General features: G+C 32.4%; 1 protein-coding gene across 1 annotated transcript in view; it reads right to left on the reverse strand.

Moving 5' to 3' along the window:
* Positions 1-5,762: 5,762 nt before the first annotated feature.
* Positions 5,763-19,100, reverse strand: part of LOC143252295 (O-acyltransferase like protein-like) — a 41,396-nt gene continuing 28,058 nt past the window's right edge. The window contains exons 7-10 of the mRNA XM_076504207.1: positions 16,848-16,974; positions 14,057-14,243; positions 7,149-7,291; positions 5,763-6,211 (exon numbers count right to left, since the gene is read on the reverse strand). Of these exons, the coding sequence (XP_076360322.1) occupies positions 5,909-6,211; positions 7,149-7,291; positions 14,057-14,243; positions 16,848-16,974 (760 nt within the window). The 3' untranslated portion in view covers positions 5,763-5,908. The remainder of the gene's footprint in view (positions 6,212-7,148; positions 7,292-14,056; positions 14,244-16,847; positions 16,975-19,100) is intronic.

Raw genomic sequence — 19,100 nt, forward strand, 5'->3', positions numbered from 1 at the left:
AAATGAAATAATGGTCCTATAACAAAGAAAAATTATAACATATTATCTTGAAAACCGGGAACGAATGACCAATCATGACTCGATGAAAACAAACCGATCAGCAGAGTGAGAACTATTGTGGAACCCGTGATAACAAACAATATATTTTATATAACCGGTCATATAGTTGCTCTGTTGTCCATTTTATTTCATGGTTTTGTTTGTTTGTAATTAATTAGAAAACTACACGATGGGATATCTGTGTTCTGTCCACTATGGGTATCGAAACCCGGTTTCTAGCATTGTAATTTCGCAGATATAGTGTTGTGCTACTCTTGAACTTACCATTGGAATAGCGATTAGTTTACAAACTTATAACACTAATATTCAAGGTTCAATTCCACAGCAGATGGCCTAGTGTCGCTTTGCTCTAAAACAAACTATTTTCTAATTTGTCTTGGAAAGGAAATTATTGCAAATCTGAAGTTGGTTTTCTTTAGGTTAATTATTTGATTGTTTATCATTATATTTGTAAAGATTTCTTTTTACCAACAATCAAATAGTTTTACTGAAAAGCGCCATTTCAAGTAGAAAATAATTAATTTTAATGAAATCATTTTGCACTGTAGATACTTTTCCCGATCTAAGTGAATTCTGAAATTAACAAAAACGTATAACGAGTCTAGTATTGGCACATGAAGGAAATTAAAACTGCCTTTAGAAGATACTTTCTGTTTTGTTGTTTTCTTTAAATAACATGGACCCAATTTCTATTACCAAGTGGTAGTAATATACACACGCGTTTCTGCGAAAAATTGGCTTTTATTCTGTGCTTCGTGACATGTGTGTTGTGACAGTAGAAGCACGATACATATCATGATTAAAACCTCTTTCGCCACTTTTAACCACTCATCTTAAGTTGCATAACTTTATCAAGTCATCACGTGTGAAAGTACTCTGAAGGAACATAGGCCAGTTAAAATTATTATTACTATCCTAAGTAATATATTTACCTTTATTAATATTTGACTCAAGTACATGCTAGCTTCGTAAGGTTGGATGACGAAGCAAAAATGAATTGACAAGGTAACTAATTATTTTGATCAAAACTCATGTCTGTTGAGGGTACGTAAAACGAGATTTATACGAGAGCACGTGATCTCAGTCACGCTATTACTTAAAAATAAAACTTACTTCTCGTAATAAATTATAATAATAACGAATTTAATTTATTTGAATATGTAAATTATATTTATAGCATTCAAGGTTCGTTATTTGTTTATTATAAATTTTAATCACGTTAAATGAATCAAAATATATTTCGATCTTAATTATTTTAGTTGTAATATTTACAAGGTTTTCTTTTTATATGCATAGTAAACAAACAGTTGTTATAAGTCATATCAAAACGATATCATACACAAATATTAAATATTATAGTCAATAATATTGGATCTGTGGGTCTGTGTCCCACCTTTACAGGATCGCCGTAAAGCTTTTTTTTTTAAAACCAAGTTACGAAAGGTAAATAGTTGGCCTGATTATATATGTGTAAATTATTTACGAGGCCACCATTGTTATGTGACTAACACGCGAATGTATTTGAAACTGAGTTTTCTGTAAAGCTAGGCTTAAGTCAGAAGTTAGTGTAAGGTGCGTGGATAATATAATCTTGGTGTAGCCTGATGGCAACGGTAACCTAAAAGAATTTTCTATTTATTTGAAGAGTAAAGAACCGTAAATATAAATCACATATGAAATTGAAATAATTATTAATAACTTACATTTTGTAGACGTACTAGTTGAAAGAAAAATAAATGGTAACATGGAAACATCAGTTAACAGAAAAACGTTTCCTGTTGTCATGTCATTACACCTGGAATCATGTCATATAAAACTATATAGGTGATATATATTTTTATTTTACCATTACGTACAAGACAAACAGGTGTATATAATGAATTATTATTAATTAAGTAGCTGATGAAAGAGGATTTGGACCAAGGATAGTAGAGAGACTATTTAAATTAACAAAGGCTTAATGTTTCTTTAAAATACTACCTTTAGCCTTGTTTGAGAAGAAAAACTATCTTATATTCCAGGCTTAGCAATTCAATTATTTAAAACTTCTAAGAAGCAACAACACTATCAATAATATTAAAGAAATGTTGGCAAGCACAAAGAATTAAAAATAAATTGAAAAATAAAAACGAGATTTACAAAATAGAATACGAATGTGGGACTGTTGGTATTGGTTAAACTAAAAGGAAATTAAAATACAGATTACAAAAGCATAAGTGTTACGTAAAAAATAAAATATAAGCCTCGGCTATAGGAGAACAATTTTTAAAAAACTATAATTTTAGGTCACCTCGTAGCTTTACAGTTATAAGTGTCGAAGAATAACTGTTATAAAATTCAAAACTGAAAAAGAAGAGTCGGACAGAAGTGAAGGGAACCATCAAGTAGAAAAATTTACATTTATTGTGATATAATATAAGTTAGCTAAGGAATTTTGTAGATACAAAAAGCAATGAAATATCACGTGGTAGAAAAAACAACAAACAAATTAGTATGTCTTGCTGGTAACTTTTAAATACGACTTAGAGGACATTGAAACATTTGTTCGTGTAGAGTTTATTTTGAAATTGGAAGTCGTTGACGCATTCAATTAAGTTTTTAATATTGTGTAAATATGAAACGTTGGTTGTAGATATTTATTATATTTTAGACAGTACACAAGTGTCGGTCATTCATATTTGTGAGCCAATTAGTTGTAGAGATGGCGGTTGGGGGAATCTCTGAGTTCCCCAAAGGCATGGGGTGTAATTTTTTACATTTGTGCAAACTTCTGGACCGTGACGAATTGTTTGATATCAATCATAGCTCAGTGTGGCCAGTGGTTTAAAAGGAGTTGAGTGAGACACAGACACTGAAACTTATTACATAGACTTATTCTTTCTAACATTGAGAATTATATAAACGTGAATGGGAAATGCACATAAAACCAGTTATTCGTTCTTCCAAAAAGTAAATGATAAATACCCAGTAACACTTTGATTTCCATAATTTTGACCACCTATTAACGTGAGTTATTACTTTATCGAACTATTGCCGTGTATGGAATTAAAACTGAAAAGCAGAAAGTTTCTCTGAAAGCCAACTTATTACTTTTAAATGTAAAATTCAAAAAATATGTCCGGAAGGTTAAATAAGCTTCACGTGTACAGCCTTACTTCTTATAACTCTGCTAGAGAGCTGAACTGTGTGACGAATCAGATAATGCGTTAATTAACGACATCATACACCTCCAGTTATGTGGATACTGGCCGTTTAAAGTTGGTTCAACTGATATAACTGGTTATTCAGTTACTCAAAAAAAAACCTTATTATTAAACTTTAAAGCTAACATAACGCTAATTCTTCTTGATAAGTAAAAAAGTTAATGTTTATTGAAATTAATTAATAAATTATATCATACCTACTAAGATAATGAAGGCATACAAACTACTTACTATATATGGGCATAAATTAACGCCACAGCAACAAATCATCGTTAAGATTCAAATAATTCTAAGATGAAAACACTTCTGTTCTATAACGCTGGAAGTAAGAATGGTTTGAAATGTATCTTAACCTTCTTACCCTCGGAGTTAGACGCGATTTTGTTTAGACAGGTTAATTTCATATCACTTCTGAAATATTAAAAACCAGAATAACAGATAGATTTGTGAAATAATTTGACGATTAAATGTTTGATATGTTAAGTCGCAAATAAGCGTAAAATTACCGTTAAAATAGTACGATTCGTTTAACTTTATTATAAAGATTGTTGGGATTTTTGACTCGAAGAGTTTAATCTTGTATCACTAGGACCTGACCTAAGGTCAAAGTTAAAAAGAGGTAGGTATTCGGTAATGCTTGACAAATAAAAATAACTATAGCTGTTATCATACAAAGAGAAACGCTTAAAAATACAAGTTAGACATTTACGGAATTGCTAAAATAAAAATGAGATTTTAGGTAGTTTTTATGTAAATATAAATTAAAAAAAAAACTATTCGCTGTTGTGGTAGTATGCAGATTACTTGTGTGCTATTTATGAAATTAAAATCGCTAAGAATCAACTTATAATAATAAAGACTCGTTTGATAAATACGAAAATAAGCCAGAAAACTTTAAAATCTACAAAATTAAGCAAAGTAAAACACAATTAGTTTATAATCAGTGATGACTAGAAAACCCACTTGTAGAGAAAAATATATATGTAAAAACGGCTCTTTTGGTTGAGAAAGTTTTTTTACGTAGAGAAGCGAACAACGTTTCGACCTTCTTCGGTGAACCTGACGATGACCGAAGAAGGTCGAAACGTTTTTCGCTTCTTTATGTAAAAAAATTTCTCAACCCAAACGAGCCGTTTTTACATATATACAATTAGCTTATTTTTTCTCAAAGTTTTATCTTATAACTTGTTTGAAAGCAAGTGACATTCCATAAAATGTATCTAAGTTGTTGTTTTTTTGCTACAAAATACTTATAACGTTTTGAATCTGTGATTGGCTGATTAAAAACAAAATAATCATAACTTCTCAAGTGTGTTATTGGCTGACTAAGAAACAAAATAACAATCACTTATCAAGTCTCTGGTTGGCTACAATTCCATGTATAATTTCTTCTCAAACAATAAAGGAAAAAATACTGAGATGATAAGGGAATGTGTGTGTGTGTGTGTTTTTCTTATATCAAAGCCACGTCGGACTATCTGCTGAGCCCACCGAGGGGAATCGAACCCCTGATTTTAGCATTGTAAATCTCTAGACTTAGATAAGGGAATGAACAAGGATTGCGTAAATGATGTAATAATAATTATAGCATGAGAATATAAAAAATTCTAGTCACAATTTCATGTGTAGAATACTGAACATTCGTTAATTAGGTCGTGGGTTTAGTTGTATCACTTATTACGTCCTAAATTTAGTTCCTGAGTTTAACTGTCTCACTTATTACGTCTTAAGTTTAGCTGTATCATGTATTACGTCCTGAGTTTGATTGTCTCACTCATTACGTCTTAAGTTTAGCTGTATCATGTATTACGTCCTGAGTTTAGTTATTTCTAATAATATTGTTTTATTGTTGGAACTACCAACCTATCAGCTACCACTATACGTATTCATACATAGTTTGGCTAGAAATCTCTGAGGCTCTTAATACTGAATACGTTGTCATGTTTGTAATACTTTATATGATAAAAGGAAATTAGAAAGTGTTTTTCGTTCTTTAACTCAACTTATCTATCTTGATCTTCGGATTTATTCTCTCAGTTTCGTCTCATCTTAGCAACTGTCCAGTACAATTCAGTCTCGGTTTCTTACAAATGTCTTAAAAGAGAAACGTTCAAGCCAGTTTTTGTCCTGTAAAACAAGTCCAAGTTCAGGAAGGTCAAGTGTCAGTCTGTCTCAAGGGTGTATTATCTATATGTTATGACATAATTTAGACTAGATGCTAGTCTGAGTCTATTAACTTCTTTCATTCAACTATTAAAGACCCGTATTTACAAAGATAAATCCGAAATTAGAATTTTTAATGCAGGTTATTTTAATCTAGGATCACTAGTGTCTGTACAGCTGCTTCGCTTCCAGGATTTCCTCCTAAATCAGCTAGCACACTGCCAATCAACAAACAAGATAACCACGTTTCTTTTCTTTGGCGTCAAACAAAAGAAATACCAAAAAAATAATGCACAATCAGACATTATTAAACTGAATGATTAGAAAACAAACCTGTGAAGAGGAAGAAATATTTTGATGTTATTTTATTTATAGATAAATATTAAATGTGTTATCATCGATTTTGATTTTATGTTTGGAATTAACAATTCTTAGTTACTATACTAGTGGAATATTATTCTATATTTCTTCGAGTTACCCACTCATTCTTTTTCCATGTATGCTTGATTTTGAATACTAAATTCACGCAAGCTTGAGTTGGAATCTTTACTTGTTATTCCGGCTTCATTCAGATCCAATTCTTTCTTGTTCATAGTTAACCGATGACCATCTTCTGGAACATTTTGTGAACTGTCTCTGTTGAGGTCATCATTCGTTGACGACGAATTCTTATACATTAAAGTGACGATAAACCTCTCCAGACTCCAAAACGGAGTTTGGTAGAATAACGAACAGAGGAAACCTCCCAAGTAAGATACACTAGTATATGCGAGGAACAGATAAAACTATAATAAAAAAGAGCAAAGAAAATATGTGAACAAGTAGAGAAAAATTGAATGATTTTTTAACTGATAATTCTCAAGGTTTACTTAAAATTCTTGATTAGCTAACGAATGAAGTTTTGCTAAAAACAACCCTTTCATTTTGCAACACTGAAAATATCCACACAAAAAAGGACTTTCGAATAAGAAAGGAATATTTGATAAGGAAAACTTAAAAACAAATAAATTTACATTTATAAAACTAGAAATGGTTAAAATATTGATGAAAAAAAGAAAGAGTCAACCTTGTTTGTTTTATGAAGCTTCATGCAAAGCTACACAAGGGCTATCTGCGCTATTCGTCTATAATTTAGCAGTGTAAGATTAAAGGGAAAGCAGCTAGCTAGTCCTCACCACCACCGCCAACACTTGAGCTATTCTTTTATTAACGAATAGTGGGATTGATCGAAACATTATAACGACCCTACGGCTGAAAGGGTGAGCATGTTTGGTGTGACGGAGATTCGAACCCGCAACTCTCAGGTTATGAGTCGATTCCCCTAGTCCTCCTGGCAATGCCGGATCGGGTCAATCGTATTCAGAAATAAACTCATGATAGTCATACAGTGCACATAATGTTATATATTTTGAAGTATTTCTTCAAGTGAGTCTATATTGGTTTACAAATGTTACAGTTTTAAAGGTTTTTTTTTTATCCTTTGGCTACTTTGGACCACTGGTAAATGAACGTCACCACAAACTACAAACTAGTTAATACATTATCGCGAAAGTCAAACTTAACGTACTTTATAAACTAAAACAGTGATTTACCTCAAATATTAATGCGCTTTTGTAAAATTAAATTTATACTCACAGAAAATAGTACGTAGTTAACTCTTAACCAAATATATAGGAATAAGGTATGGTTCGACTAGTTTCTATATATACATATAAAGTTTACCACAAGGCAGCTGGAGTAATAAAGAGTTGAACGGTAGTGACCAAAGAAGAAAATAATGCAAGCTGGGTGGATAAGAAATACCAGGTAAGACACTCGGCTTAGAGGGACGTAAAACTTCCAGCTGAGTAGCGAGTTGATAGTGCCTGTGTCAAAAAGAGACAAAAGTTACTGTAGTAGAAACTCAAGGGCTATTATACTATTATCTCAAAATCAATAACACATTTCTTGTACTTTTCTAGCACAACATTTGTGTATCGGTATGTATTTAAATCACAACTTTACATAATAGCTATAATATTGGAAATTGTTATAGAAACGCACAGGTAATGCAAATATAGGAGTTACAAAGAATGAGAAATAGCAGTAAACGGTTCCTTTCACTGTTTTAATGGAAAGACATACGTTGGGCTATCTGCGCTATGTCAGTCGTCAAACCTAGGATTTTAACATTATAAGCCTACAAACTTACCGATGACCCAGCAGATCAATTTATCTTTAAACCAACTCATTATTATTATGCTTGTTTGTTTATTTAGAATTAAGCACTAAGATACACAATGGGATATCCATGATCTGCCCACCACTGGTATCGAAATCTGGTTCCTAACGGTATGAGTCCACAGACATACCGCTATACCACTGGGTGGGAGGCTATTATTATGCAAAAGAAAATCAAATTAATTGTACAGTATGATTGTATGTTTTACTTGCTTTAAACTTTACACCTTGTTTTTGTTATCATACATTATTCAATATATGATAGTGAAACGTATAGTTCTACAATTCAATCAAGTTGTTTGAATGACACATGACCTTCTTAGTTTCTACGTAAGCTTATACAGGTATGTGAAAGTTCAAAATGAACCTTTCTGCAACCAGAATGATTCTCGTGTTTCTTCTCTTTACAGATATAATTTCACTAAATTTTCTGCATGTTTTAGATAACTGTCTTATTAGAAGAGAAATCCACGTGAAACATGTTTTGTTCCTAAGGGAATAGCATAATGGATAATAATATGCATGTACATTTCGGCAGTTAGGGTGTCATCAGTATTGCGTACATTTATAATTTCATTGGCTGAGATCCATCCCATATTTGTGTTGGTCCTCCAGAATGCTTTACTTTAGATGATGTATGATGACCACCACACCATTCACTTCTCTGCCATCAAACAGATTGTTATTGATTTTTGCCATATAAGTTCGAAATTTTATTCATCAATAAAGAGTTCCTTTCTATAGCACAAATGTAATAGAATAATGTCAATCACCATCCTCCTGAGTTAATATTTCCATGTACACAGTCATAAGATGATCCAATGTGTTACTAATGATTAACTATTAAACCTAAGCTAACTTATAGTTTTGCAGTTTTATCATTTTGTAACAAAAGAATGTTTAGGATTAACAAGGTGCCCATTGACCTTTGTCAGCTGTCCCATACTCTAAAGTAAACTAAAACTATTAAATAAATAAATTTAAAAAATCTTAAAGCCAGCTCTTATCATTCATACACTTATTAAGCTTTATCTTAAACTCACTTAAGGTTACGGTTACCCACAACATACGAATGCAACCCATTTCAAAGGCAACCAACCCTCTTAGAAAAATAAAACTGTCATGGCTGAAGATGACTCTTATCCTGCCAAAATGTACTTATATTTGTGTCCCCTAGTTCTACTATTTTCTCGCATCAATGCTGACAGTTCTCTTTACAATCTTAAACACCTCAACTAGATTCTATCTTACTCTTCTATTTCCATAAGAAAACAATTTGAGAGATCTCAATCCCTCCTCATTTGATAACCCTTTTATTACAGGCACTATCCTAATAGTCCTTCACTGGACCCTTTCCAACAATTCAATGTCTTTTCTAAGGTAAGTAGCCCAAACTGAACATAGTACCCCAAATGTGGCTTAACCAATGGCATATACAACGGAATTATAACCACTTAAGTCATGTATTCAATATCTCTGTATATTCAACAACCTAAAATCCTATTTGTCCTACTACTAGCAATAGCATACTACTTGCATGGCTTAAGAGACTGATAAACCATTACACCAATATCCCTTCTTTCATGATGTTATTAAGGTTATTCCAATCCACATTATACTTATAATTCAAATTATGATAACCCATAAACATTATCTTGAATTTATTATAATTTAAATCCATCTGCCATTTATTTGCTCAACTAACTAAATTATCTAAATATTTTTCTAAATCAGTAGCATCATTTTCACAGCTGACAACATCCAAGACCTTGATATCATCTAAAAATTCAAGTAATTTATTGACGATTCCTTCATCTATGTCATCGATGTAAATTAAAAAAAGCATAGGTCTAACACTGAGTCCGAGGTACTCCACTTGTAACATTAATACAATTTGACTGAACTCCATTTATAACAACCCTCAGCTTTCTTCCATCCAGCCAATTTTCTATTCAATCAGCTAACTTATCCCCACACCTACAAAGATAATTCAAAACATTCAATGTGGAATATTGTTATCAGACAGCAAGAGCCACCTAGCAATATTTTACTTTCTTAAAATCGAAGTAATGTTGCCAGATATATCTTTGTTTTCCTGAGTAGCGTTATGGGATACTATAATCTTTAAAGAGGATTTCATTCATGCTTAAAATGATTTAACTCTAAAGGGCTTGCAGATCGCTTCATTCAGTAAGTTTTCCTTTCTTCAAGGAACGTAAAATCCAATTTATAATGGTTAGGAGCTAGCTAGAAATTTCAATGAATTGTACAAGAATACAACAGCACAAAGGGATATAAGGTCATTATGTTGTCTATACCATTAATGGAAACAGATAATATTTCATCAATGCTAATTTTTGCTGCACTGTACTTCTCACACTGCTCATAATATCATCATACTAGGACAATTAACAAGAAAACTGAGCTCTGATCCAGGGAGTCATTTATAAAGTTAGTAATACTTTGGATGATCAGGTGGAAGAGATACCAAATAAGATATAATTCCAGAAGAATTTTTGTAACAATTGTACTGAGACTCTGTAGCAAGAAATATCTGTCATTTTCCAGCATCTAAGGGGCCAGTGATTTATAAATCTTTAAGATTTTGGGCAAATTATTTCCACACCTCATTGTTTCATGAGTGTGACGTATCCTAGAACAGCCAGGAAACAAGAAATACTCATATTATACATCAATTAGAAGCTTGCAATTTAATACAAAGGTGTGATTGCAATAAAAACGTGTGACTTGTGAGAACTCAAGTTAAAACCCCATTCGTAAACACTTCAGGATTTGAACCAATACGAAGCAATAACATAACTTTTGGCACTAATAATCTTTTAACTCTATATAATAAGATTAGTTTAAATAGATGATGGATGATTGCCCTAACGAACAGAAAGGTAGTGACATGAAACAGGTTTCATTCCCATCATCTAACTCATCAGAGATCTTAAATCACTTGTTTGAGTGATTTCATCAGGTAGCCAATTGCTTCTAGGGATATTGTCATCACTAAGTTTTAAAGTAAATCAATACAACATAATTTATGCATTATTTTTCTAACTATAGCTCTGTTTATAATAACACGATATGATGTGCTGAATTCAGGTGCTGAGTCTCAGGTAAAGTATGGTCCCAGTCTGAGAAGGATGAAGTATCTGAAACTAGTTGTAGAAATAGTGTAAATCGGTAGCATAATTTCTGTGTGCAAATTCATGATGTCTGAAACTCCTCAGATCACTGGTTGAAGACGTTGAAATAATGGAAGTATAGACTATAAAGAGAGTTCGGAAAGCTACTGGTGAAGTTTGCCAAATGATTGTTTAGAAGGAAGAAACACTACTTCAACACATAGGTGTTGAAGACATGGTTCTATGGAGTATCTAACCTTGTAGACTCCTTTAGAGCACCAAGAATATAACTAGTATGTGAATAGATTATATATTTAAGACTTGAGAGTGTAATATTATACTGTATCTTACCTACATATGTAACAGAAAACAATGACTAAGCCTTAGACACTACTAAATACATAGAAATTTGGAGAATGTTTGGTCAGTTGTGAAGTTACTTATTTAACCAGGCATTAACCTCATGTGGTCGAATTAAGATGTTGTTGTTTTACTACTGAAGCAGAAACAAGTTGTAAATTGATGGTTAGTAAGTACAGATTTTGACTTTTATGTATCACGTAGGTGGTATGGCATATTAACTGCTCTTTCTCAAAGTACCTGAGTATCAAGCTATGTTGCTTCTTATTAAAACAGCAATTAAATACTTTGTTTTATCACTGAACACAGTAAGAGCTTTACGATCTGAGAGCACTTCGTGTAGCAGAGAAATCTGCCTGCGGGTTTGAAATGTAAAGCTTTGCAAACTATTTTAAATTAACGAATCAGAGGAAACACCATAATGAACTTAATTCTCTATTTAATGAACTTTCAAAGCAGATGTTGAAACACAGATTCCTGATTAGGGTAAATTAGTACTGATCCCATTTGCTGTTCTTCAATAAATAAAATCTCAACACTATATATTTAAAAACGGCTGGTATGGGTTCAGAATTTTTTTTTATGTAGAGGAGCGAACAACGTTTGGACCTTCGCTTCTCCTCTACATTAAAAAAAATTCTCAACCCATACCAGCCGTTTTAAATATATATTTCTCTACAAATGGGTTTTCTCGTCATCACGAAAAACCTCAACACTGTTTTCAACCATCGATTTGTGGTTTTCCATTGTAGGAACATGGAAGCTGTGCTAGAGTTCAGTATCTACACCTTTAATTATTTTGCTGATTGATATGGGTTAGCCCTTGCTTATCCTTACTTTCCATCTTCTGAGAGAAGGTAGAACATGAGATGCTTTGGTGAAAGAAGCTGTAGTTCACCTATTAATTGCATGGGACATAAAAATTATATTGAACAATAACAAACTAAAAGCAACGCATATAGCAAAATAAATTTTGGGCTCGCCTTTGACGGGATCATATTTTACAAATAAAAACAAAGCAAAAATAGATGCTAAGCAGAAGAACAGCTAAATGGCTTTTGAAAGTTCTTGGTAAGACGTTCTACCTGGTGAAGAAAATTATATTTACAAATCAAGTGACAATGTGTCATCTGGTATCCTCCATTGTTTCATTATAAGTCACATAAGATTATTGGTTAGATTATTTGTAACCCAAAAACTATGAGAAGAGAGCTTGGTCACCATCCTGATAGACATCAATGCAAAGTAAGTAATGCACTGATGTCATTTTGTTTTTCTAGAAAACCCTCAGAAGCTGAAAAGATAATCCAAGTCAGTCTGTTTCCGTAACGTTTTACAACTGTGACGTAATAGTTGCCAAACACACTTCGTTGCGCGCCGACCATTTTGTTCATTTCAGTGCTGGTGTTTTACGTAAATCTATCGGTGCTTTTTTTCGGATTACATACTTTGTGAGACTATTTTTGCCTTGATATTGCTACTTTATGTTTGTTTTATGATAACATGGTTTAATGCAACGTACAGGTTCCACCCTCTGAAGAATAAACTTAAAGGTATGTGTGAAGTATAAAGCGATAAACAATAACTAGTATAATATAATAATTTAAAAAGTACAAGTTTTTGAAGAATGTAACTAGACATACACATTTCACATTTATGAGCGTGTTTTGCATTTATGGCACCTGAAAGTCAGTGAAACCTTGATTTCTTAGTCTAGACAGTGGACAAATCTATCTCAAATAGAGTATATTCCAAGTTTAAAAGCTGGAAGATCATTCTGAAGATGTTTTTTATCATTTTTAAATATGGAAAAGTTTGAAGAATTACATTTTTCAAATTTAACATTTCAAGATAAATTAACTATTCAGACTGCTACATCTATAATTGAAATTCATTTTGTTACGAGTCATAAATACACGGTACAATGGTTGTGGAAGGACCGAGTATTAGTTACCACAGTCGGCAAAGTATAAACAAATAAAACCCAGCAACCAGTCTGTGATACCAATAATTTATAAACACCAGACAGGTTTCGAGATGCTTAAAATTGCACGTGAAATAATACAGACCATATTTAATGTCATGACTTAGGCTTACCATTCTTCATCTGGAGGTATGACCGACTCGAAACCGGCCTGGGCGCTATCAGTATCACTCACAGTTCCGCTACTCTCACTCGTGGAACTGTCCTCATCACTAGAACTTGTCAGATCTGTGTCAAAAGTAACTGTTCTAGGTTCGTTCAGAGTAGGTTCGAATTGATATGGCGCTACTCGACAATGTTCAGAACACAAAGTCAAAACAGACTCCGCCTCTGTTTCTCCGTATGCACTGGCCATGTTTATTTATATTCAACGCGCTGGTGTTGGCGGTTTGTTTGGCAACTATTACGTCACAGTACTTTTCCTAGCGGCAAACGTAAAAACTAAAACGTTCATATTGCCGCTCAGAAAGGGCTCTTTCTGCACCAAGTTCTATGTTTCATTTATTAGCACATATTTTTTATAAAAAATGTGAACCTGCAAAATTGATCAGTATGAGTAGTTCTTTTGACTGCAAAGTTTTCTTTTTTCTGTAAAATTCACCTTTAAATCTAGTTGTATTTTAATATTTGTTCCCGTGATTTAGTTTTGTGTGACAAAAGTAACTAAGGTCTAAAAACAGTTAGTTTTATTTCTTTCACTTCACTTAGCAACAAGTAAATCGTTGCCTCTCCGCTTAGTGCTTGTGTGTTTATATTCAAAACCTTAGAATATCATCAACTTTAAGGTTAGTTGCGGTCAAAGTTTTTGTTTTGTTTTCTTTCTTTTTAGAACTCTAAACAATCTATTATTTGTATACTATTGAAATAACAATAGCACAATACAAACAAACATGTATATTAAAAATAGCAACAGTACGAATGGACAAACTTACCTCCATATCCGTTCATACAAGCTACAACAACCCAGGAAAGGCCTAGCGTCCAAACAAACCGACTTATGCAAGCATACAATGCTCCTGTCACCAGACCAGGTAAATACCCACGATTCCATGCGTAAACTCCAAAAACAACCGCCAGGTTGCAGGTGAAAGCTACGGTCCAGCCCAGCAAGGCAACAATCTATTTAATATGGATAAGGATAGAAAACAAAGCATATAGAACATATGTTTTGAATATTTCTTTAAAGACGTGACGGCACACGATGACGGAAGAATAACTCTGGTTTCAAGTTTTGGAAGAAAACTTGGACTGTTGCGAGATTGAAACTGGTTCTCGTCGCACTATTATATTCTTGAGAAAGATGCTTTATCCTCTAGGAGGGTACGATATGTTAGCCCTCGGCGTTTGTGCCAATTAATCCGGAGTTTAACACCAGATTCTACGCGTCATCTCGACATGAGAAGTTACTATGAAACCATATCTTACTGGTAACAGTTCTCTTTCACCCACACGTATAGTTAGAGACACATAAAGCTAAAAAAATTGTATTTTTATATTCTGATAGCCTTTGTATGTTTTGATATATTAATTTATTTTTAACTTTCCTTAACTAAAGGAAAGCCCTCTTAAGGAAAATGCATTAAAAGCTATCCTTCACAGAAATGTTTCTGTTTCTTAACTTCGTTTCGAACTTAAAATATTTGATACATTTGAATAATCAAGTTGAATTGAATGACTTATATACAATAAGAAGTAACGGACGTCGCTAGAAAATGATTATTTATTTGTTTGTTAAATTTCACTCAAAGCTACTCCAGGGTTATCTGCGATAGCAGCACCCAATTTAGCAGTGACAGACTAAGGAAGAAGAAGACAGTCAACACTACCCACTGCCAACTCTTGGGTTACTCTCTTAACAACGAATAGTGAGATAAATCTTCACTTTATAACGCCCCCACATTATTGATGCCACATATGACATACCAAATCATCCTTCAATTTAGTTTATTATAAAGTAATTTTACATTTATTCTTACCATAGTTATTGTAGAAATAACAGTTTATTGTTTTTTATCTTTATTCACTCATAAGAGGAAAAAAATCAAACGACCTATATTATAGTTTATCTTCTTTTGTCAATCATCTTAACGATATACATAAGTTTTTACACTTAAACTTGTTTGTAAACAAGAAATATTCCAATAAACGTACTTACAATAAACAAACAAAGTTGGTTCGGATATGATCAGTATTAGAGATTTTAACAAGCAATTTAATCTGCCTCTCACAAAGGCTCTTTATTTCTATTTAAATATTGTAATGTTTTACAACATCTTACTGGATGTATGCTTATCTTCTTATCTTTATTTCTATCTAAATATTGTAATTTTTTACAACATCTTACCGGATGTATGCTTATCTTCTTATCTTTATTTCTATTTAAATATTGTAATTTTTTACAACATCTTACCGGATGTATGCTTATCTTCTTATCTTTACATCTATTTAAATATTGTATTTTTTTACAACATCTTACTGGATGTATGCTTATCTTCTTATCTTTACATCTATTTAAATATTGTATTTTTTTACAACATCTTACCGGATGCATGCTTATCTTCTTATCTTTACATCTATTTAAATATTGTAATTTTTTACAACATCTTACCGGATGCATGCTTATCTTCTTATCTTTACATCTATTTAAATATTGTAATTTTTTACAACATCTTACTGGATGTATGCTTATCTTCTTATCTTTACATCTATTTAAATATTGTATTTTTTTACAACATCTTACTGGATGTATGCTTATCTTCTTATCTTTATATCTATTTAAATATTGTATTTTTTTACAACATCTTACTGGATGTATGCTTATCTTCTTATCTTTACATCTATTTAAATATTGTATTTTTTTACAACATCTTACCGGATGCATGCTTATCTTCTTATCTTTACATCTATTTAAATATTGTATTTTTTTACAACATCTTACTGGATGTATGCTTATCTTCTTATCTTTATATCTATTTAAATATTGTAATTTTTTACAACATCTTACCGGATGCATGCTTATCTTCTTATCTTTACATCTATTTAAATATTGTATTTTTTTACAACATCTTACTGGATGTATGCTTATCTTCTTATCTTTATATCTATTTAAATATTGTAATTTTTTACAACATCTTACCGGATGCATGCTTATCTTCTTATCTTTACATCTATTTAAATATTGTAATTTTTACAACATCTTACTGAATGCATGCTTATCTTCTTATCTTTATTTCTATTTAAATATTGTAATTTTTTACAACATCTTACCGGATGTATGCTTATCTTCTTATCTTTATATCTATTTAAATATTGTAATTTTTTACAACATCTTACCGGATGCATGCTTATCTTCTTATCTTTACATCTATTTAAATATTGTATTTTTTTACAACATCTTACTGGATGTATGCTTATCTTCTTATCTTTATTTCTATTTAAATATTGTAATTTTTTACAACATCTTACCGGATGTATGTTTATCTTCTTATCTTTATATCTATTTAAGTATTGTATTTTTTACAACATCTTACCAGATGTATGCTTATCTTTTTATCTTTACATCTATTTAAATATTGTAATTTTTACAACATCTTACCGGATGTATGGTTATCTTATCTTTATTTCTATTTAAATATTGTAATTTTTTACAACATCTTACTGGATGTATGCTTATCTTCTTATCTTTATTTCTATTTAAATATTGTAATTTTTACAAAATCTTACCGGATGTATGCTTATCTTCTTGTGGCGGTAAACAAACAAAATGTATCCTGTTGCAATTCCAACACAATACGGAGCGAAATGGGTGTACGGCATGAAGAAAATTAAACGTGCAAACTCGTCTTGAATGCTAGTTTAGAAGGAAAACGGTAAACAGTATAAAGATAACTATGGAATAACAGTAGAAATGTATGTATTTGTGTGTATACATAAGTCTGTTTCTTTCAGGTACCACTTGAAATCAGTATATGTTTACAAAAGCAAGAGGTAAAACTGTTTGTATCTGATCGGTATATTTTCCTATATATTTTATTTACTTTTTAAAAGAAAACGTCCATGTAACGCTAAGAAATAGATATTACTAGCAAATCTACCTCTGCCTCGCTCTGCATTTTTTTTCTGGTTCACGGGGACTGTGGAACGAAGAGCGTGAGCGCCGTTCATTGAATATATACAGTATGGTCCATAAATAGGTATGGAGTTATATATGTTCGATCTATTAAATTGAATACCGTAGGAAATCGTCGAATGTCGACAAAATGAAAGGGTTCATCACAGACACATTTTTTAGAACTTCATGGACAGGCAGACAAACGTGTGTTGGTTGGTTTGTTTTTGAATTTCGCGCAAAGCTGCATGAGAGCTATTTGCACTAGACGTTCCTAATTTAGCGTGTAAGACTAGAGGGAAGGTAGCTAGTCATCACCATCCACCGCCAATTATTAAGCTACTCTTTTACCAACGAATAGTGGAATTGATCGTCACAATATAACGCTCCCACGGTTGAAAGGGCGAGCATATTTAGTGCAACGGGGATTAGAACCCGCGACTCTAGGGTTACGAGTCGAGTGCTTTAACCACCTGGCCATGCCGGGCCTACGTGTGTCATAAAGTTTACAGAAGTGTAGCAGGCAGACTCCAGGTTTTATGTGAACAGCGACAGGTTTCGGTTTAAACACGCGCAGGATATCAGGTGTAAAAGTGTCGTTAAATAAATTATCAATTATCAACTGTATATGTTAATTTAAATTTAAGTACTTTAAATACATTATAAATTAACAGCCGTGTGCCTACTTCTGGGCCGCCATGTATATTCGTATCATCACATATTGTAATGTTATATTTCAATTTAAACGAAAAATTAGTGCCACAAATATTTTAAAGGCATACATAATTCAAGATGTCCTAACGAACTGGTAAAATAATTCATAAATATTAGCCTACTTAAGAAATTTAATGATACATTGTCAGCATGTTGTGCTAAATGGATGGATCAACGACACCCATATTATTTATTATAATAATACTAAGTTTCTGCCTGTCCTGAAAATGCACGCGGTCCTTACTGTGAAAACGCGTATGTATATTCACTTCACTTCAAAGGATATATATATATATATAAAGGCAGATATAAATACATTTTTGCAGATATTTTGTACAACAGTATATTAAACGCTCATCAAAGTTTGTGTGTAGCCACATCGGGCTACCTGCTGAGTCCACCGAGATGTAGATGCGTATACTTACCGCTGTACTAGTGGAGGATCAAAGTTTTGAAAAAGGTCTAACGTTACGTCGTATAATAACATTGATAGTATTAAGTACGGTAAAGTAAGCCTTAACTAAATTAAACCAAAAATGTACACAGTTTACAGTGTTAATTTATTTCTTTAACGAATACCGACCGTACTTAATAAAGATTTAACTGATGTTAAGCGTGAGAAAGTAAACTTATAGATTTTGGTTTCTGTGATTAGAATTATTTTCTATTATTCTAGAAATCCTGTATTTAATAGAAGACTAAAGCAATAAGGGTAATAACTCAACTGCAAAGGTTTTGTGAGTTTCCACTTGTATATTAAATATTTTATAGTAATTAGGGTTATTATAAGAAATTATTGGCGAGTTCCAGCACTAATAAAATGAATACTATTTATCATAAGGCAATAATTATTAGCAGATATACCGAAAATGACATGGGAAGACGAATCCGCGATCACCACTGATGTTCACCAGAGGGCGCTACTTCTGATCATTATTTAAGTAAACGAGGGTCAAATTCTTAGGATAAAATGGTGGACCGCTGAATGTAGTTGATCGATATTCAGCATGGCCACATGTTGTCAAATGGCCACTGCCAAGTCCGTCAGTGTAGCAGGAGCCCCATGATTCTCGACTGACTTGAAACATCACTGTTTCCAAAAGTCATCTGGTAGCATATAGCCATATTGAATCTAGTACAACTTACCTCAACTG

This window comes from Tachypleus tridentatus, chromosome 6 (assembly GCF_004210375.1).
Source record: "Tachypleus tridentatus isolate NWPU-2018 chromosome 6, ASM421037v1, whole genome shotgun sequence".
Taxonomy (NCBI): domain Eukaryota; kingdom Metazoa; phylum Arthropoda; class Merostomata; order Xiphosura; family Limulidae; genus Tachypleus; species Tachypleus tridentatus.